At 32.0% G+C, this 21,264-nt stretch overlaps 1 protein-coding gene across 1 annotated transcript; it reads right to left on the bottom strand.

Moving 5' to 3' along the window:
• Window positions 1–221: 221 nt before the first annotated feature.
• On the bottom strand, window positions 222–18,648 carry LOC130648785 (hepatocyte growth factor-regulated tyrosine kinase substrate-like). The gene is made up of 17 exons (XM_057454878.1): window positions 18,357–18,648; window positions 16,490–16,574; window positions 13,528–13,603; window positions 13,306–13,398; window positions 12,982–13,102; window positions 10,981–11,033; window positions 8,900–8,968; window positions 8,110–8,237; window positions 7,344–7,440; window positions 5,344–5,442; window positions 4,550–4,660; window positions 3,941–3,982; window positions 3,735–3,869; window positions 3,371–3,499; window positions 2,820–2,892; window positions 2,402–2,689; window positions 222–1,553 (listed from the first exon to the last, which is right to left on the bottom strand). The coding sequence occupies exons 1-17, from the start codon at window positions 18,403–18,405 to the stop codon at window positions 490–492; spliced, it is 2,712 nt and encodes a 903-aa protein (XP_057310861.1). The 5' UTR covers window positions 18,406–18,648; the 3' UTR covers window positions 222–489.
• Window positions 18,649–21,264: the final 2,616 nt, after the last annotated feature.

Here is a 21,264-nt window from a genome sequence, read left to right as displayed (position 1 = left end):
ATGATTTTCTTTTTTTCCTGCTCAAAATACGTAATAAATAAAAACAGTAATCAAAAGAAATTCTTTTTTCCATTAAAAAGTAAAGATACAATTATAGAAATAAAATTATTATAATATTGTTTAACACATACAAAAGAGAATCTTATAAATCATTCACTCTGAAATTACATCTATCTATAATCTGATTGAAAGGATTTTTAAAGGGTTAAATAATGCCTGCATTAAATTAAACTTTTTGTATTTCCAGAAAATAGGACTTTAATGGCTACAAATTATATATTGAAAATCATATCACTTGAGAACATAATGCAAAACACTTTATTTTCCTTGTTCCTCAGTAGCCATATTGATCAACTTGGTAACTTTACAGACAAGATCTTCCATCTTCACAAATGCAAGTGTAATACATACTACAGATAATAGAATATTCACTCAATTTTATAAATAAAGTTCTTTCATTTTACAATGAAAAACAGAAATTCATGATGTCTAATCAAATGAAATCAATTGTAGATCTTTCATATTTGCACTCAATTCATCTTGAATGGGTTGGTTCACAGAGAACTGTTGTTGGTAATTACCTGGTTGTTGCATGTTGGGAGGATATTGTGTAGCTTGTGGTTGTTGATATTGCTGCTGTGGGGAAGGAAATTGTTGTTGTTGTTGTTGTTGTTGGAAATCTTGCTGCTGCTGTGGAGGGTACTGCTGATAGTGTTGCCCTTGTTGGAGATGTGGTTGTTGCTGTGGTGGTAATTGTTGTTGTTGTTGCTGTGGTTGTGGTGGTTGATGCTGAGGTTGTGGAGGTTGATGTTGAGGTTGTGGTGGTTGGTGCTGAGGTTGGTGTTGAGGTTGTGGTGGATGGTGCTGAGGTTGTGGTGGCAGTTGTTGAGGTTGTGGTGGTTCTTGCTGTGGTTGTCCAAATTGTTGCTGTGGTTGTATCTGCTGGAATTGTGGCTGTTGCATCGACGATGGTTGGTGGGCTAGCTGTGGTTGGGATACCTGCTGTTGCTGTGGATTTAGTTGTTGTTGATAAGCAGATTGGGTCTGATAAGGTTGGGATTGAGGAAATTGTTGATTAGGAGTTTGTTGTTGCTGCTGTGGCTGTTTATGATGAGGAGAGCTTTGATGCAAAGCTTGATTAGTATGTTGCTGATTGGGCTGTACCTGATGTTGCATCTGTTGGCCAGGCTGTAATTGTTGCTGGGAAGGTACAGGTGTAGTGTGGCCCAAATGATGTTGTTGCAATCCAACTTGTTGTTGTGGCAATTGCTTTTGCATCGAAGACTGTGACTGGTTTGACCCTTGATGCTGCAAAGGAGGTCCACCTGGTTGTTGCACTGGATATCCTGCATTTGTTGCTAAGGCATATGAAGGTGGACGGACATCAGGCTCCATTCCTGGATATTGTGGAGGTTGGTCTACTTGATATTGTTCTTGCATTCCCCGTTGTTGATTTATATTTTGTTGCAATGATGGATAATCTTGGGCATTATTGTACGTCATGTTTCGAGTCACTATTGGATCACCAACGTGTTGCATCGGGTCAGGATAACCTAAGTAATGGCATCAGAAATGTTTAGCAAACAGTAAAACAGTGAGAACTTAACCTGCTATTGATTAAAAGTTAATTAAGGCCTATAAATTCACGGCATTTTAAAAAATCATATCAGTTTGATGGGAAGTTTTGAGGTTGTTTACATTTTCATATAATGATAAAAAAATAGTTGATCCGTCATTTATATTTTATGATGGCAGCAATGATCCTTACCGATAACTTTTATTGTGTAGGTTGAAACTCTGTTTAAGAAAATGTATAGGATCACATGCTTTTGATGAATGGTTGGAGAGATATTGAGGTTAAGGTATAATCAACGGGTAGGTTGACTCAACTTTAGGAAATTGGTCCCATTTTGGTTCCAGGTAATCCCTAGTTACCCATGCAGGAGATGACATCAGTTATTCCCACAGACTTAGCCTATTATTATAATAGATAAATTTTCCAGAGCTGCTTCACGCACAGCTAGCTGCTTCGACAACAATAATTAAATTTCCCAAAAAGGTGTTTATCTATTATATCTCGCCACCAACATAAGACAAATATTTGTAACAGGAACAATGCAACTTTATTTAGACATTTTTAATGACAGTAAAATTTTATTAATATTGCCCTTGAACAAAAATACAAGGCTTTAATCTATCTCTAGCATTATAATGGGTTAAACGATTCAATGCTTTCATATTTTCATCCAGTTACTTTTTTAGAATTGTCCTAATTATAAAAAAGTCAAAGCCTTGATAATTGTTTCAAAAAAAATTAGATTTGTTTTCTTTTCTTATTTTTTAGAGAAGATGCACAATATAGATTGAAAATACTGCAATTTATAGCAACTAGAGTATTTACCTGCAAACTGTGGTTGTACTGCATATAGTTGTTTCTGTCTTAACTTCTCTTGCTGATATACATCTAAATCTTGTTGACGTTGGACTTGTAATAGACGCTGGTACTCCAGATATTCCTGTTTCTGCTGTCTCATTAACTCTAGCTTCTGTTCCATTTGCATTCTACGCAACATCTCTTGTTCTAACTCTTGCTGACGTGTTTTTTCTTGATATTGCGCACGCATGTCATTCAACGACTCTCTTGCTTCTCTGATGACTGCCAACTTCTGCAACATAGCTTCATATTTGGCTAAACAAAAATTACAACAAAATTTTAATATGTGAAAATTTTCTAATCGCAGTATAAATTAACAAATTAATTCAAATTAATCAAGACCGTGCAATAGGGGTTAAGTTTTCATGGTCAAAAACGCAGTTACCCTTTGAGTCTTCTTCATCTTCTAGTAGTTTTATAAGTTGTGGATGCATTACACTAAGTGATTGGAATAACGACTAAAAATAAAAAATAATACTACAGCTAGTAAACTTTACATTTTTTATTGTTGTTATAATCACACTTAGTACCAGAATCTAGTCATTAGATTATGGAAAAAACTGCATAAATTCACCCAATTTCCGGTTACCATATTTGGCTCACAGATGGCAAGATTTCCTTTAAAACACATCAGGAAACTTTAATTAGAACCTTGATACTGCTAGCTGTGATGTGTGTTTATAGCATACTAATTCAGAGGGGATATATGCTGCAAATTGTTACCTTGAGAGACCAAAGGCAGTTTTTGAGTGTCACAACTCGCATTTAAGCTATAAAGAGATGACAAGGGCCTCACAACTTTTAAGCTACAATCTAAGTATTAAAAAAGGATTCGATCATCTTTGTTTAACAAAGCTCCCCACAAAAGATAATAAAAAAGCTTTTCAACAATTTAATTTAAAATTTGGTGAAGTTGAAAACCAGATTTAAGCATACCTGCACTGTTGAGTCCATTGCAATGTGTTTTCCCTTCATACAAACTGTATTCATTCGTTCCACAAACTTCTCAATACTTTTTTCCATTGTTTGGATAAAGACGTCTGAATTGACCACCTCTTCATCTGACTATGAGAGCATAGTGTTTAAATGACACAAAAAGGCATAAAAGATTTTCAGATCTATTTATTATTGTTACATGGTTTAAATCATCCGTAAAAAAATTGTAACAGTGTATCGTCTAAAAATTTAAAGAAAGAAAAGTAGCCTTAACTAGATTCAATGCAATTCGCTCAAAGTTTGAATAATTAGATTGTGCAAACAATAAGTAAGCAGTTACAAGCTTCATAACTTCATAACTTACGTCAGATTCAGTAGCATAGTTATTTACAGCTACATCAACTGAGTTTTCTTGCACAACAGGAGCAGATGGCTGTCTTGTGTTGTTGTTTTCAGCACTTTTCCTTTCCCAATACGAACGATCCAAGTATTTTGACAGCTAAAATGTTTAAAAAAGAGATTGATACTTTGGTAGCACATAGTTTTGATTAAATAACTATATTAACAAACCTCTGAATTTTCACTTTCATTCATTGATTGTAAACTCTGAGCCTAAAAAAATTGTAAAAAAATAAAAAAAACGAGAAAACGAAAGCAGAAACAGGGGCATTTAAAATACAGTATCTTATGCACAATAAGCACAGGTGAGTGTATCATAGGAGCAATAAACGATAAATTATTATATTTTTCATAAACCCTAATTATAGATATAATTGATGACCACAAAGTATCCACACTTGAAATAAAAACTGCCATTATACTAAAGCAACTTCTACAAGGCTTGATAATTTTTGTTCTTAAGAAAACAAGGACAGAATAATATTAAAGGAGATATAGACTGTACTTTGTGACACATTCAGTGGGATTTTAATGCTGATACATTAGTAAGGAAAAATAATGACTTAAACTACTAAAATAAAATTCCTTTTCTCTTGCAAAATTTTATTTTAAGTGTTAAAAAGGACAATTACACATTGCTCAGGTCTGTTACGGACAGAACAAAACAAAAAACTCAACTACAAGCAAACATTTTGTGGTAGCAAAACTGCTGTTTTTCTAAGATAACTAAGTATAATAAACTATAATATGAAGTAGCATTACATGTCAAAAAAGTTTTACCGCATTGGAAAAAAGTGTGTTCCGTGGTTCAGCTTTCCTAGTTTCAACAACAGGTTCACTTTTTGGCATTTCATAAAGATTTGTTCTTGCAGACCAATTTTTAGAAGCGTTCTAAAACAAAAAACATATGCTACAACTGCCACTACCCAACGCCTAATCAAAGTGTATTTACTATACAGAGAATTCACTACAATAGTTCTAAACAATTTGTTTTTACAGCTTTGGTAATTATTACGGCTGTACAGCTTGGATGGTAATAGCATTAATACCATACATTTCCAGGACAAGGAGGGACATGCTAACAAATTTAATAACAATACAAAACAAGTAATGCCTAATTTAATCTTGCTTATCAATAAACAATAGTCTTAAAAGGGAATTGTTTTTGCCCTTAATCACATGAATTGTTTTGCCAAAGGTTAGGGTTTTATGACATAAGTTAGCATTTAAAGACATTCTTAAATAAAATCTGTGTGCACTTAAAGCCATCTTTATTTAAAACTTTCTCGTAATTTTTATAGCTTCAAACAGAAATGTGGGATACAGTGGATAATTATTATTATTATTTTTCTCTTGTCTTACCGTTTGAGGAAGTTGTATAGGTCTTAATAAGTCGTTTTTGACTTAATTACTGAACTTTTTAATGATCAAATTCACCTTTGTACAACATTTTTTATCCAAAAAAAACACAGCAATGATATCACTCGTGAAATACTAAACATAACACTTGATGACGAACAAATTTAACTATAGATGGCATGAAATACTTATATTTTTTGCATGGTTGCACATACCTTGTTTGATTCTTCTTCGCTCAGGGAGAGTGCCAGTGCAAGTTGCATCTCCTCTTCTTCTTGAGCTTTCACTTCTGTCTCGCTTAACTTTGGTTTCGTCTAAGTAAATATTACTCTCAGGTAAATTGCTACGACTGATAAAAAAAAACAACAAAAAAACAACAACAACAACAGCAACAACAAACTATTACTACTAACTAAACAACAACAAACAACAATAACACATACAAAAACAAGAGTAATAAGAACAGGAAAATGTATTGTACAAAATCTGTACAACAAATTGTTCATCAAAGCAGAGTCACACATATCTAAATTGTTACTTTTATGGGTTCCAGCACATGAAACAAAGTTCATAAAACCAAAATATGTAAATGCATGCGAGACAGTATTGGAAGATAGCAGTAAGTAAAAACGTGAGAATAGCACTTTTTACTTATTGCTATCTATCTATAGGATCAACATGTTATATTTGGACAAGGCCATAGTTACTACGCAGACAAACCAATGAAGCATTTTGTTGTTTTTGTAAAAATTGATAAGTATTGGTCTTCTTTCTTCAGATGTTGACGTTCCGCCATGTTGATTTCTTGTGTTTATGTTATGAATGTTTTGGTTTATTTTGAATTGTATAAACGAATTTGATTGGTTCAAGATAAAAAATGTTGCAAAAATGCGATGAGGTGCGTGTACATGAGGGTTTTTTGATGATTATCATTTGCAACGTGAAAATTTTGTTGCTGAAACAAAACAAAATCCAAATCAATTTACACATTTTTTTTTTGCTTCAGCAACAAAAAGTTCTAGGAAAAAATGCAAAATAAAGCAATTAATATAACAGGGACACAAACATTTTCATGCAATGGCAATAATCATGTTTTTGTTGTTGCAATGGCATAAAATCAAAGCAAATATATGCAGAGAGGCATGTTCAATAATCATCATTCAACAAAGTAACACAATCTCAAATATTTATTTCATAACCTTGTCCTAAGGTCATTAGTCGTAATAAAAACTTGTTAAACCTATCAAAATGCTGTTAGCAATATGTGTTTTTTAAGACATAAAACAGCACCATAGGTTTGGTTTACTTCAATATATATTTTGGTAATGAAGAGTACAATGTATTAGAGACATTAACAACCACGCAAGACATGAAAACAAATACAAACAAATATTACAAATATTAATACACTAGTAAATAAGGCCTGTAGAAAAATCCACTCAGGCAGAAAAATAGGTTGTTTTATACGTTTTGCTGACGTCAGCATTGTAGATTCAAAAAAAAGATTGGCGAAATTAAGTTTATTTGTTCTATAATGTGTAGAGGTTGAAACGCTGGTCCAAATAATGTAAAGGATCACATGCTTTCGTCGAACGCCTGAGGAGATATAAGGGCTTCAAAATTTGCTGACGTCAGCAAATGCCCCCTTCCCTCCCCCCAAAAAAACAAAATATATCTTGAAATGATCATCAAGAAAATGTATTTTAATGAAATATAAGGGTATAAATATTGTCAGCAATGGCCCGTCAAAACTCCCAAATTTCTTTTTAGAAATTTGTATACCTGTTGCCTTTATCGTATAGGTCTTAAAACGTAGATCAAGAAAATATATAGTACTTATGACTAATGGTTGCAGAGATATTAGGGTTTGAAGGTTTTTTGATGACGTCATTAACCCATCCATTTTGAAACAGAGTTGGGAACACAGGTTTTGAAAAATTACCCAAATTAGTCGTAGGTGGTCCCTAGTTACCCACACGGTGAAAAATCATTGATGTCACCACCTCGTTTCCAAGTTATTTGGTCTGAAAGTTTTAGGTTCACTGTATTGGCTTCATTAATTTTAATATGGGATATTGACATTACGTAGTGTTATTGACTTTGCGTCGTAACCTCAGAAAATTTAACATTTAAGACATAACTTTTTCGGCTACATGAAAGAAAAATAAGCATATCAACTTTGCCCGATGATGTTATAATTTCAGCAATTATTTACCTGTGCTTCTTTTGCTAAATCAGAACTAAGATATTCAGCCGGTAATTCAGAGGAGTCACTTCTTGGTCTTGCGCCATCAGCTTCCAGATTTCCTCCGCTAAAAACAATAGCTGAAATTGACAACAATTTAACTTAAAATTCTGAGCATTATACTTTCAAAAGGTCGATTCCTACTAGGCCTCTAACTGGTTTTAATCACATTAGTATGTTAAACGCCTTAATCAGACAGTGCTGAATATAATGCAGAAGCATGAAGAAAACATGCAGAAGTATGAAGAAATCATGCAGAATGACAGCTAGATTTTACATTTACACTAGGTGCTGAGGTGCTTAAAAATCACATTCAGCAAAATTAAGTAAAGTTATATGCCCAGTGGCAATTGAGGTTAACGATGTTTAGTAAAGAGGTGTAGAGAACTGATTTAGCTTAGTAATATAATTTGGTTATAGCTATATTTTGTTTTAAATAAAAAACCCCAGATAAATGTCTTGCTTTTGGATCCAGTCCTGGCAAATAGTTACGAAATTAAAAAAAACGAGTTAAATTTTGCATGAAATGTTTGAAACAGGCGATTGCATTAGTTATCTCAATTTGACTCAAGATAATACAATGTAAGGATACACATAGTCTTACAATTACAACTTTGTCAACACAGTTGAGTATAGTAATGCAACATCAAAGTAATGAACCCAAATAATCTTATACTTATTATGTACTAGTAGTCGTATATAATATAATATGGTTTACCACAACAGTCACACTTACTTTGGATTGATTTCATCATAACATGGGTCACAAACACGCACTTCACGCTCAATACCAATTTTAGGAATGATCGACTGTTTTGAAGAGCATTTGGAGCAAAACACTTCCCCACATGCTCGACAATGATGCTAAACATACATGAAGTCAGCATTTTAAATATTCCACTGTTTCCCAACTTCGGAAAAGAGTAAAGGAATTAGACAGCAAAATGAAGATGATCTTGAAAATTTGAAAACAAGGAAAACTAAAAGCGATTGCAATCTTTGCAATTAACAATATTGTCATTCGAACTGAAAAAAAGGAAAAACAAAGAACTTATTAATGTCAATTGTGTGGTGGCTAAAAAAATCGTTCTAAAAAAAAATGGTCCTAAAAACTCTGTATCTTGGCTAACGTGTTTGTAACTTTAACTTGTCTTCATGATGCAAAGAATTTTGTCAAAAACCTATTTATCTAAAAGTTGTGTTAGCAAATTACAAAGTGATATACTGAGTCATACAGACATATATAGTTTTATGGTATGGTTATACAGACATATTATGTACACGTTAATAAAAAAATTATCTATTATCTTTTTATAGCTATTTACGTAAAATTTTATGAGCACAATCAAAGCTTCCAAATCCAGTCAAAAGGGGAGAAGGTAAAAGTGGCAAACATGGTCTACTTTGAAGAGGTGTCTGCCATACACAGGTGGTTTGAGTACAACTTCTATAAAGACAATTATGGAATCTAAATTTTAAATTATCATATCAACAACAACTCGCAGAAACAGCAATGCAAAGAGTACCTGTCTGGTGAAGGTTCCAAACTTTACTCGACACATGTGGCATACATCACCATCTTTCCAAGTGGGTGCCTAAAAATATATCGTGCAAATATTATGTGCACAACAACAATAAAGTGTTCTTTTTTTTCTTACTTACGATTGTCAAAATTCTCTTTTGCAATATTGATATTGCCTTAATATCAATTAATCAAAATAATATTTTGTAACAATTTCGGTGATTAACAATGAATTTGACCTACAACCCTTAGTGGAAAGTATGGTTGGAATTTCAAAGATTGTAACAACAGGCAAAATAGAAGAACATTTCTATTTGAGTAACATGCCCATACACACTTAACTAGCCAATGTTTACAGTGAACATTGACTAGTTGACCTTAGCTTATTTGGTTATAGATAAAATATATAGTATAGCGGAGATGGTGTGGTGGTAGTGCATTCGACTTGTAACCATAAGGTTTCGGGTTTGAGTCCCAACTCAGGTGCACTTTAAATGCAGTGTTGTCAGTCCATTTGGTGCCATCTACTGACTGCTAACTGGCTTCTGTGGCAGGCAAGCAACTTAAAGCAATGCTATGCATATATCTGCCGGTAATGTAACAAAGTTACACTCGGAGGGGAGGAAGAGCCAACCGTTAGGATCAAATCCCAAAGGATGTTAAAACCTCCCCTTACTTACTTACTAAAATCTTAAACAATACTAATTTTTCGCTGATGTCGAATGTCCTAGGTCACACATTTTTCTGAACATTTTGGGATAGCAAGCAGATTCAGGGTGTCCACTCAAAAGTTGACCTTGATTTTTCTGACATTCCTAACCTTTTCTTGACATTTTTTATTGAAAAGCATATGCATTACATGGACTTAGTTAAAGGTTTAAAAATCTTGCTATTTTGCTGACATTTCATGAAAAGATCACATTTTCCTGACATTTGGCCTATATTCTCAAAATTTGCAGGCAGTGCATATTTGACTTTTTTTACTTAACTTAAGGCACTGCAGAGTGATGGTTAAGTTTGGACAAGGAATTTCAAGGAATAACAAAAACAACAACAAATATTATGTTCAGTGCTGTAGTTGATTTTGTTCTCCAACTTTCATTACTTTCATTCTATATCTTGACTATGTAAGAGAACACTATGCTACATTGTTTCGAAACTTTTCATAGCCTTTAAAAGACATATGGAAGTCGAGATTGATATACAAAAAAATGACAAGAAAACGTCAGCCAGCTTACTTTAGTGTGCTGGTTAAGAAATATCATACAGCCATTGATTTCATCTTTGAACATACGTGATACTCTCTAGAAAAATCGACTACTTCTCTTTTCGTATTAAAAAATATGGATTTCGTATTTTAAAATACGCGTATTTTTTAAAATATGAAATACCAATTTTCGTATTTTTTAAAAATAGAAAATACGAAATTCTATTTTTAAAAATAGAATTTTGTATTTTTAAATATGTTACGTGTATCAAATAAGTGGTTGAAAAACTGAATAGAACAATTGCTCCATTTTTAAATCTACAGAGTATTTTTTAGAAATACGTATTTCTTAATTTGAATTGCATATTTAAAAATACGCGTATCATTAAATACGAATTTCGTATTTTCAAAAATACGAAATTCGTATTAAAAAATACGCGTATTTTTAAACACGAATTCCGTACCGTTTTCAAAAAAAATATGTGTATTTGTAAAAATACAAAATACGGAATTCTACTGTTTTAAAAATACAAATTAAAAATAGAAGCGGTCGATTTTCCTAGATAACATCACATATGGTGCCTTATCTTTAAACCCAATCAACTGTTTATGCATCAACCGAAAAAAATCTTAAATGGTCAACGTTGGGAATCATGTGTTCCACAGTTATTAGCCAAGTATTGCATAGACTTTTTTTACAATATTCGAATGAAGGAAACTATTGGTAAAAAACAAAGAGACAAATGACAAACTCACCAAAGGGTTGGAAGCATGCAACTCGTTAATACATTCCTCAAGGTCCCACATATTTTTTTACTTTTTTTATGTTTTCTATTCATGTTGAATTAATAAAAATAAATATTATTCATGATTCTCACCACATCTGCAGAAAACATTGCATCACTCTCACTAAGAGGGGGGAAATGATAACCTATGAAATAAAAACAACAAAATTAAATTCTCGATTGAGGGGAAATAATCACTTCAGATACCAGGACAGGGTTTGAGATACCTTATTGCCTTAATTTTTAGAATCTTTTTATTTCTACGTTCTTGATTTTCTGTGTATCACCTGCATTCAATACTTTGAGCAATTTTTACCTTCTCTGCTGCTTGTATTTTTGATAAATAAAAGCAGCATAGAATTAACAAGATAAACATGCTCTGCAACTCTAACTAATAATAAATTTTTCACACACTTTGTCATATATGTGTCAATGCTTTTTTTATTTTTATGGTATGAAAATTAAGGCACATTAAAATTAAAAGTGAATTAAGGTAGTATGCTGAGAAATACAGATATAGAATGTTATAGCTAGAACACAGAGAATGCTTAGATTAATCAAAGAAAGGTAGTTTGCTGAGAAATGCAGATATAAACTGTTATAGCTAGTACACAGTGAATGCTGAGTTAATTTAAGAGTTAATCTAAAAAGGTACATGTGTTTCTTCTGTTTTCGTGAAACATGTACATATACATCATATACATATATATAATTGAAAGTTTTCTATAAAAAATGAACAAACCATCTTATTTAGTTGAAATGTCAAACAATTTTATAATATCTGCACTCTTTCTTTTTTCAGATAAGTGTTTGCAAATTTAAGTAAATAAAAAATGTTGAGAATTGAAAACTAATTTCAAGTGGTTAAAAGCCCAGAAAAGTTGATCAACTGATAAATATTGAAAAAGGTATATGAACTTTCTATTAAGATCCTTCGCATATTTACACTTAATAGTTAAATAGGATTTCTTCCACAATTTTTGTTAAATAAAAACAAAAAAAAAACAAAAACAAATAAAAAAAGGATTCTATCTGACTAAACTAGAAAAGGAACAGCAGATGCTAATTTATTAATAATAAATGAATTATTAAAGAAGTTACATGGAAACATTCTGTATGTTTCATTATACTTTCATAACAACACACAGGTAAAAAAAAAAAGTGAAAACTGTTATCAATAAACATAAATACAGAAAAAATTATTTACACCAATACAACTCCAAAATATATTATTCCATGACTTTACAGTACAAACTTCGTGTCTTATTAAAATCATTCCTAATCAGCAGTATTTATTTTAATTACCACAAGTTAAACGAGCAACTTCCTTTAATATGTCATTTCACTAAAGGTTTTGATATGTCATTGAATGGGGTTTCATCATTATACACTTACACAATGTGATTAAGAACAAAGTATAATAATGAGAAAGAAAGACAATAAATTTTGGTTATTAGAGTTTTGAAGCAAAACTAAACGCTTTTACCAGGTAAAATTGGTCAAAAAAGGTTTGTCAAAATCCTGTGGTTTTGTAATAGTTGTGGCAAAATTTATACAGTTTTTAAAATGGTTTAGGTGCAAATTATGTGTTTTAAAATGGTTGCAGTCAGATTCAGTGTTCTCGAAATGACATCAGTTGTCAAAAAATTTTGTTTTCTTGGATGTCAAAACAAATATATCCACAGTATTTACTATGGATATCTTTTTTTCATCTTCTACCACACCTGTTAAAGGTAACCCAAAGTATAAAATGATGTTGGACTTATATTATAGAGCTTAAAAAGTTAAAAAAGTCTTTTTAAAATTTTCAAAAAGCTTTTTTTGTTCTCATAATTTTCATATTAAAAGAATTTCAGATTTAATTATGCTACATAAATTATGTCATATTTAAGTAATAGCAAATTTAGACATTTTTTCTGTCATCAGTAATTTTAGACCTGTTAAGAAAAAAACATTCAAACTTTGTCAATGTATAGATTTTATAAAGATGAATTGATTAACATAAATTTTTTGCCAAAATGTTGAAGTACAGGGTATTTAATTGTACATTTTCCGAAATGTGCACAGCATTGAATAAATTTAACGCTCACATACCTTCCATTTTCATCAAGTTGTATGTTGCAAGAATTGGTTGGAATTTTGTATTATTTCGAAACGCATGATTCCATGCTTGCAACATGGAAAGAACTTGCTCTTTTACAGGTGCACTCCCAGTCTAAAAAATGACAAAATGATTTTTATCATGCTATAAAAACACAAAAACCATGCATAAGTAGACAAACCTGTGCGTAGAATTGCCAAAAAAATGTAAGAATTATTTAGATCCATAACTTCTATACAACAGAAAAAATGTATATCAAAAGAACAGTCAATTTAATACACTAATGTAATATAAAATACAAAATGTAAGTAGCTAACCTGAGCTAAAGTTCTCATATCTTCCATGAATTCATGTGTAGCTATTTCTTCATGCAAAGATTGGCCACAGTTCTTTACACAGGTTTCCAAAACCTATAAAATAAAATCTCTTTTAATAAGTTATGCATTAATTACTCGGAGGACTTGTATCAGTTTTCAGCCTTAAATCCCCGTAACCTGTATAATAAATGTTTATTAGAATATGGAAATTGGATTACTTACGATTAAAGAAAATTTAGAAACATGAGGATTGGGATCCTTTATTTTCTTTCTCATTGCTGCTACTGCATACTTTATACTGCAAAAACAAAAATCACAAATAAATAGGATTTAATCAGAAACAAGCTGAAAGAAAACTACTTTGTTCATCACTAACATACTGCCTGGCAGTGAGTGGGATTCGATCCGCGGTCCCCATAACTGGGAGCCGCAGGCGAACCCACTACACTACGTGCAGCAATATGTTAGTGATGAACTCAGATAGTTTATCCGGATGGTGTGTATACATAGGTGAGTATTTATCATAGCACATCCGTATTTCATTCTTAACAGAGAATGTTTCACCCCTGATAAATGTTGATGATCATGATCATCGTCATGATCAGAGGTTTGATCAGGGTGAAACATTCTCTGTTGAGAATGAAATACGGATGTGCTATGATAAATACTCACCTACAGAAACAAGCTGTTGAAACATTGGCTATGGGCAAAGGTATTGTTTGTTTATAGTCATGTTATGGTCATAATGCTTACAGATTACTCATTGAAACAATAACGACAACATATCACTGGTTGAAGCTTTCAAGTCTTCCAAGTATGTAAGCAACAAGAGGTTAAGGATAGATATTGGAGTATCGAAGGAAAAGATTGCTACCAAGAATGTGCTAAAGATGCATCGAGTCAAAACCAACAAACAACTCGTTGACACAATAACAAATAATGGTGCATCATCATAACTTGAGCTGAAAACAGCCCATTTGCTAGGCAGGAAACCTGTTTCTATTTTCTGCTCTCGCGCTTCGATGTCTGTCCTGCTTTTTTAACCCTGCTTTTTTTAGCGCGCTATCACTTAAAAGAGAGACAGGAATAACCTACTGTAGGAATGCAACTGGTACCTTCTGATTGGCCTTATTTTTGCAGGGCAGTTGCGCAAAAATTTTGTTGATCCGTGGCCGTATCAACTAAACTAATAAAGAAAGCTACACCCTTAAGGCTGATGATTAAAATTTTGGATTTAATTTATTTCATTCACTATTTCGATTTCGAAAGTCATCTCGAACATTGTAGTTCAACTTTATTTTTCGATTAAACCTAAACAATTAAAAGTTGTAGTTAAAAAAATTAAAATGTAGTTGATACCTTGTGTATTTGTATGGTAAAATTTTAATCTACCAACTTCTACCCAGTGTGTGTTTGGAGTGTACATGTGCGCTTCATGTGTTTCCTGAAAGTTTGCGCTTGAACTTTAAGGACATTAGGCCACTCACTCAGGGTGCTTAAAACCATGTTACAGTATACAGTTGTATACTATTTTAAATGTTTTATAACAGAAGGGGAGTGCTGGGGGCGAAAATAATCTATCAAGATTTCGAGGTGTGGATGCTTTTTCCATGCTTAACACGAATAAGATACCATTTTTTCCTGTTCAGAAAGTACAACCAGGCAACTGTAAACAACGTTCTATCTAAATGTCATGGGTTAAAAGGTGTTTTAAATGGCAATGGATCGAGCTGGCAGCAGCATGTGTATTGACTCATGTTTTCCAATAAATTTGAGTTTGGTGGGACATTTTTAAATCTTCAAATTTATTAAAACTTATTATGCGGTAACTGCATTGTTCTTTCTAAATGTTTAAGCTATTTCTCACAATTTTATTTGACCAAAGCTAGAATTTTTGGTCTTTTAAGGCTCAGTTATATGTGACGCTCTCTAGGAAAATCAACCGCTTCTATTTTTAATTCGTATTTTTAAAACAATAGAATTCTGTATTTTTAAAAATATGCGTAATTTTTAATATGAAAAGAGAAACGGTCGATTTTCCTAGAGAGCATCACATATAGCTTAGCTAGCTAGCTAGCTACTTTAGGCTAATTAATGTTTGTTTTTAATCCACCATGTTTGAAAGTGACTTCTAAAATAATTATGCAAATATTCAAAAACAATAGTGTGAAATTTAAGTGCCTAATATTTTTGATTTCAAAATCAGTAGTCAGTTTGAATGTTAACTGTTAAGGTAGGTTAATCTAAACTCTCTTTTTTCTCTTCTCTATAAAAAAAAGGGAAAATGATGAGTTTAGTTTACTAGACTACCCATTGGCCGGAAATGGCTTAAAGTACTGACATGCGTTACATGACATTTGTGTTTTATTCGACATTTTTGTTTGGCCAGAACAACAGCAACAAAAAGTAATATAGTAAAAATAACAATGGAGGAGGGTGTTACAACAAGCATATTTTCTATGTATTTTCTCATAACGCATGCAGTTATATTTTTTAGTTGCAAAGAAAAATAATAATAATTTGTCTCACTAAAATTTATACAGCAAGTTATACTTAGGCTGTTTGGAAAGTCATTTTTTCCCAATTAAAATAACAAAAAACAGAAAAGTTATTTTGTTAAAAAATGTTAGTGTTCTTTTAATATTTTTTACGCAATCTCTTTTTACAGACTATAGTTAAGTTGACAATATTTAAAGTATTTTGCGACATTAAAATTATTTAACAGAGGGTGTGATGACAAGCGTATCCTCACTAAAGTCTGTAGTATTGCATTTTAGCTAGTGTTTAATTATGTTTTAAACATATAATAATCATAACAATGGAGGATGTAATAATCTGTCTTGTTTTCCCTAAAACCACGTAACCATTTTTGTGATTAACAATTAGTGCATCACGCATTTAATTTCATCGCAACAAATTACCATGAACAAAGGTAAACTGCAAGTGGCCTTACCAATATTTTTTTTTATTTTCGCAAAATTTATGATCGGTCGGGCCCGTAGAACAACTAAATAAGTTGGAGTCGCTTAGGAGAATAATATGTTTAGCGGGGTTTTTTATCTGCATTAAGCCACTCTATGTCAGTGTTTACAAGAAAAATTATTAATTTTCCTTCCATGTAACAAAAAACAGTAAAATAAATTTTATGTACTGAAGATCAATGTTAAATTCTTTAAAATCTTACGTAACATCATTTTGTCGGATTGAATCACAAATTTCCAAATTTGTTGCCCAATTTGGTTCTAAGTTAATCTGGTTTGTAGCTGACTCTAAAAGTAATAAATACCTATGTTATATTGTTTATTAAAAACAGGATTATTTTTATTTATAGAAATTGACAACTTTAAAATTAAAAATTCTTTAAGTGCTGGATTTAGTTGGTAAAGCAGTTTTTTAGATATTAAAAAGACAAGAACAACAAAATCTACGACATATCCAAATATATCTTTCAGCAAGCTTTTACCAACGTCCAGGTTGGCATGTTGACACTAATTCTAATTTTTTTTACATATTAGAGATAAAATACTAAACATAATAGGACATAATAAGAACAAAAAAAAACTATTATAATAACTCTAAAGGCATAGATTTTATCGTGTTATTTAAAATGGGACAGTCACAGTGACAATTAATAAGCTCTCCATGGAGTAAGCTTAAAATCATTAGGCTCTTTCGCAAGTACTTAGAAGTTGTGAAACGATCCTGGAGAGTGATTATAAAACATCAAATGTTCGAGAGCGGCACTGGTCTGGGGACCAAGTTTAAGGCATTTACCTGTAAGTGCAGAAATACATAAATGCTCAGACATACAGACTTTAAAATGGCGTTTTGTTTTGCCATTATAAGTGGCGTTGCAGCCACTACACCCTAAAGCAGTAAACGAGTCCAGAGCGTAAAGCAGCTACGTAGCCATCTCTTGGAAAAAAAAAAGTTTAACATCACAATGTCCCAATTTCTGCTTAAACAAATGGTGCAAATGTGTTCTAATTTGTAAGGAAATCTTTCCTAAAAAAAGTAAAACAAGGACTAACTATTTCTTAGGAGCAAGGGACACTTGTTCCTTCGGTTCGTAATTTCTGCTCTTGAAGATTCTGAGACAGAATTCAAAAAACTTTGAAGGGTATCCATTCCTTCCAAGAATAGTCTTCAACTGAGATACTTCTACATGAAATTTATCAAGATCTGAACACAGATGGTAACAACGATAAAGTAAAGAAAAAATCAAGCCATGTTTATGTTCCATTAGTATGAAACTAGAAAAGTTAGTATATACTCCACTAACTGTTGGTTTCCTATATACGTTGGTGACAAAAGAATCACCTTAATGCATGACGCAAACGTCCAAGAATGGTAAAACCTTATCACATACTTCCTTAAACGTGAACTTAATATTCTAATGCCTAGAATTAATATATTCATAACATTTTTGAACATGCTCACATGATTCAAATAAAACAAAAATATCATTAACATATCGCCTATCATAGATCGGCTTAAATTCAGACGGACAATTTTTAAGCCAAACGTTTTCATAATAACACATAAAAATATTGGACAGTGTAGGCCCTAACGGAGAACCCATGACCACACCGTCGATTTGCCTATAATATATGCCGTTGAAGACAAAAATAGACTCAGTAGTTGCTAGAATAAGAAGATGTTTCAAATCTTTCTTAGGAATACCATCTATATAATTAGATTCTATGTCATTGGTAATAATATCAATCATTTTATCTAATGGAATATGCTGGATTTAGATTCCAACGTTTTTTTATTACATGCAAAATGTTATTATACAGAATTTCCTTTACAAACTCTACATCCAACCACTTTTAAAGCAACTTATTCCAATTTGTGCCTACCTACCTTATTTTAAAATAATTTATGAAGTATTATGGAGTATTATGATATGGACACAAAAAGCTGACAATGCATTGTACACTAAAAAAAGGTAATGTACTTGTTTCAAAACAACTTGGGAACATGAAAAACAGTGCAGATAGGTCTGAGATTGATTATCATTATAAATAGATTCTATGTTTAATACATACCTAGAAGTCTATCAAAGTTCGCTTTTCCACCGCCACCAAGAAAACTCATTGTTTTGTTTTTCTTCTAATACTAAAAAAGAAAGAATTATCAGTTATAGCACTGAACTGTTTTATAACAACCATGTGATGATAAACAAAAGATGTAAATACATTATCAAAAATTAATTTCTAATTCAAATTTGTTTGCATCTGCAAAAAATTGATGACGTGAATTATTAAAGCTTGCAGAGTAATTCCAAGTAATATGATTGTATATTATTCGAAATAGAAAAGTAAAGTCGGTTCGCAAAAATTTCGGCACTCAAACGAAGTAAACCACCATCTAGATGTGGCCTGGGAACACCTTAGATCAATTACTATTTTTCTATCGCTGTTCTTCTTTCTTAAGTTTTTAAAATTCAATCTAAAAAAGCATTTTTATTGCCGCTTTTCGTTCTTAAACTTTTAAAATGCGATCTAAAAAAGCTTTTCTATTGTCGTTCTTCGGTTTTTAAAATGCGATCTAAAAAAGCTTTTCTATCGCCACTTAAAAATTTGATTCGAAATTTTATCATTTTCTTTGCAAAGTGATTCGCAAAAATGGCATTTCGGTTCGCAAATTGTGAACTGCTAATTCGAACCTAGGGTCAAGTTAGGGATAATTTTTGTGTTTGCAGCTCAAGTCTAATAGCTGTATCTCGTAGATTTCAAATCAGGTTTCCTAAAAAAGGAGTGCCAAAATGAAGGTAAAGAGTTGGTTGTACAATCTTTGTGAAATATATTTTGCATAGAAAGTGCATGCAGACACTATCATAACTTCATCACAAAGCTTCCTGCCACATGACTACCTTATTTAGACAATTTAATTTCCCTTTTATACAGTACACTTACAGAACAGTCTGAATGTAATTTTTAACAAATGGGCAACTCGCATAAATAATTGCTTTTAAAATAGACTATTGTCTTTTAGAGAAAATAATTACACTGCGAGAAATTGAAAAGATCAGGGAGAACTTGTTGTATCAATAAGAATAACCTGTGTGTGATGAGGTTTAGAATACTTTCCCCGCGAAGTCTATAGAATTTGTAAATAAAAGCAATTAAAAATAAACTTCACTATACTATCTTAATTTTTATCTTGAAGGAAAATTTAAAATATCTTGTATTTTCGCAACATGATTTCAATACATCGTTCATTACATACATTGCTTTAAATTTTTTGTAAAATTGTAATTTGTGTCACTAATTGTGACGCCGATCTGTAAGCAGGCTTTGTCAAATAAGTTGTGTGAGCGCACGCGCACGCCTCCGCACACGCCTGGCTTACTTTTGACGTGCGAAATATCACATTTTTAGTGTTCATTTTTATTGTAGACGAGCGAAAGAAAGCAGGCCAGAGTTAATCATTTTATTTTCTGTTGAAATGTTCCGAGTTAAATATTATTTTTTTAAATATCATTTTTGGTAAATGATTAAATTTTTCTGTGTGTGAACTTCACGCATAGAAATATTTAATCACTTAGATTAAAAATGTTTTTTAGATAGTATTTTAAAAGTTTATAAACGAAAAGCGGCAATAGAAATGCTGTTTTAGATCACATTTTAAAAGTTTAAGAAAAAAGAACGGCGATAGAAAATGTTTTTTTAGATTATTGCCAGCTTAAAAATTTTACTACATAAAAATATTGCTGACGTAAATCAGTTAAAATGTATCTCACGTCGCCAGTTTTATTGCAGATGTAAAAAAAATCTAATTTTAAGGGCTGTGAAGAAAGTGCATCATCAGTTTTTATGAAAAAAATAACATTTAACTTTAACTTTAAAACTTTAAAAAACTTTTCTTGATTTTTTTTGTTTGGTATTTCCCATTAATTTTGAAGAGGGCAATGGAATTTTCATTTCAATTCAATGCATTTAAGCCATAAGGAAAACAAAAGTGAATTTAATGGTTTTGTTATGTCCTCCCAGTTATCTACATGGCTGATAAAAGAAGATAAACAATTTATCTTCAGCTGCATTATCTTCTTTGAGATCGCACGCCTTGATAATTTAGACATGCTGTAAATCACACGCCTTGCCTTCATTATTTATATGACAAAGACTGGTAAGCACTCAAGAAAAAAACAAGATACGTGTTATTGTCATAATTCCATCCTTCATTATGATTATTATAATACTAGTCGATAAAGCCCGTGGAAAAATCCACTAAGGCAGGATAAAAATGAAAAAGAACCGTCATATGAACTTTGATAACGTCAGCAACCCATCCATAAAAAAATAATTCAGAAGCTTGTTTTTACGTTTCCTCTATTGTGTAGAGCTTAAAGCGCTGATCAAGGAAATGTATATGATTATGTGCTTTTAATGAGCGGTTAATAAGATATAAGGGCTTAAAAATTTTGTTGACGTCAGCAATGGCCTGTCAAAACCTAATTTTTTTTTTTTAAAAATTTGTATACCTGTTGCATTCATCGCATAGATCTTGAAACGCTGATCAAGAAAATGTATAGGATCATGTACTTTTGACAAACGGTTGCAGAGATATTAGGGTTTAAAGGTTTTTTGATGACGTCATCAACCCGAAACGGATTCAGGGACGCAGGTTTGGGAAAATTACCCAAATTGGTCCTAGGTGGTCTCTAGTTACCCACACGGTGAAAAATCATTGACGCCATCATCTCTTTTCCAAGTTATTTGGCCTCAAAGTTTTAGGTGCACTGTAATGGCTTCATTAATTTAATATAGGATAAAAGTAGTGTTATTGACGTCGCACCGTAACGTCAGAAAATTTAACATATTAGACATGCATTTTTCAGCAAAATCAAAGGAAACTGAGCACATCCACTTTGCCTGTCACACAGACACGGAAGTGGCGTAATATTATATAGATGGTGAAATACCTTTGCTAGCTAAAATGTAATACTGCTGA

The sequence above is a fragment of the Hydractinia symbiolongicarpus genome, chromosome 7, assembly GCF_029227915.1.
Source record: "Hydractinia symbiolongicarpus strain clone_291-10 chromosome 7, HSymV2.1, whole genome shotgun sequence".
Taxonomy (NCBI): domain Eukaryota; kingdom Metazoa; phylum Cnidaria; class Hydrozoa; order Anthoathecata; family Hydractiniidae; genus Hydractinia; species Hydractinia symbiolongicarpus.
This window is presented reverse-complemented; position numbering and strand designations above follow the sequence as displayed.

What these genes read in the sequence shown, in the direction of transcription:
- LOC130648785 (XM_057454878.1), bottom strand. Translation starts at nt 18,405, where the DNA reads ATGAGTTTTCTTGGTGGCGGTGGAAAAGCGAACTTTGATAGACTTCTA. An exon ending in TTTCTAAATTTTCTTTAATC is followed by an intron (nt 13,399 to 13,527) that starts GTAAGTAATCCA and finishes TTTATTTTATAG; the next exon opens with GTTTTGGAAACCTGTGTAAA. An exon ending in AGTACAACCACAGTTTGCAG is followed by an intron (nt 1,554 to 2,401) that starts GTAAATACTCTA and finishes GCCATTACTTAG; the next exon opens with GTTATCCTGACCCGATGCAA.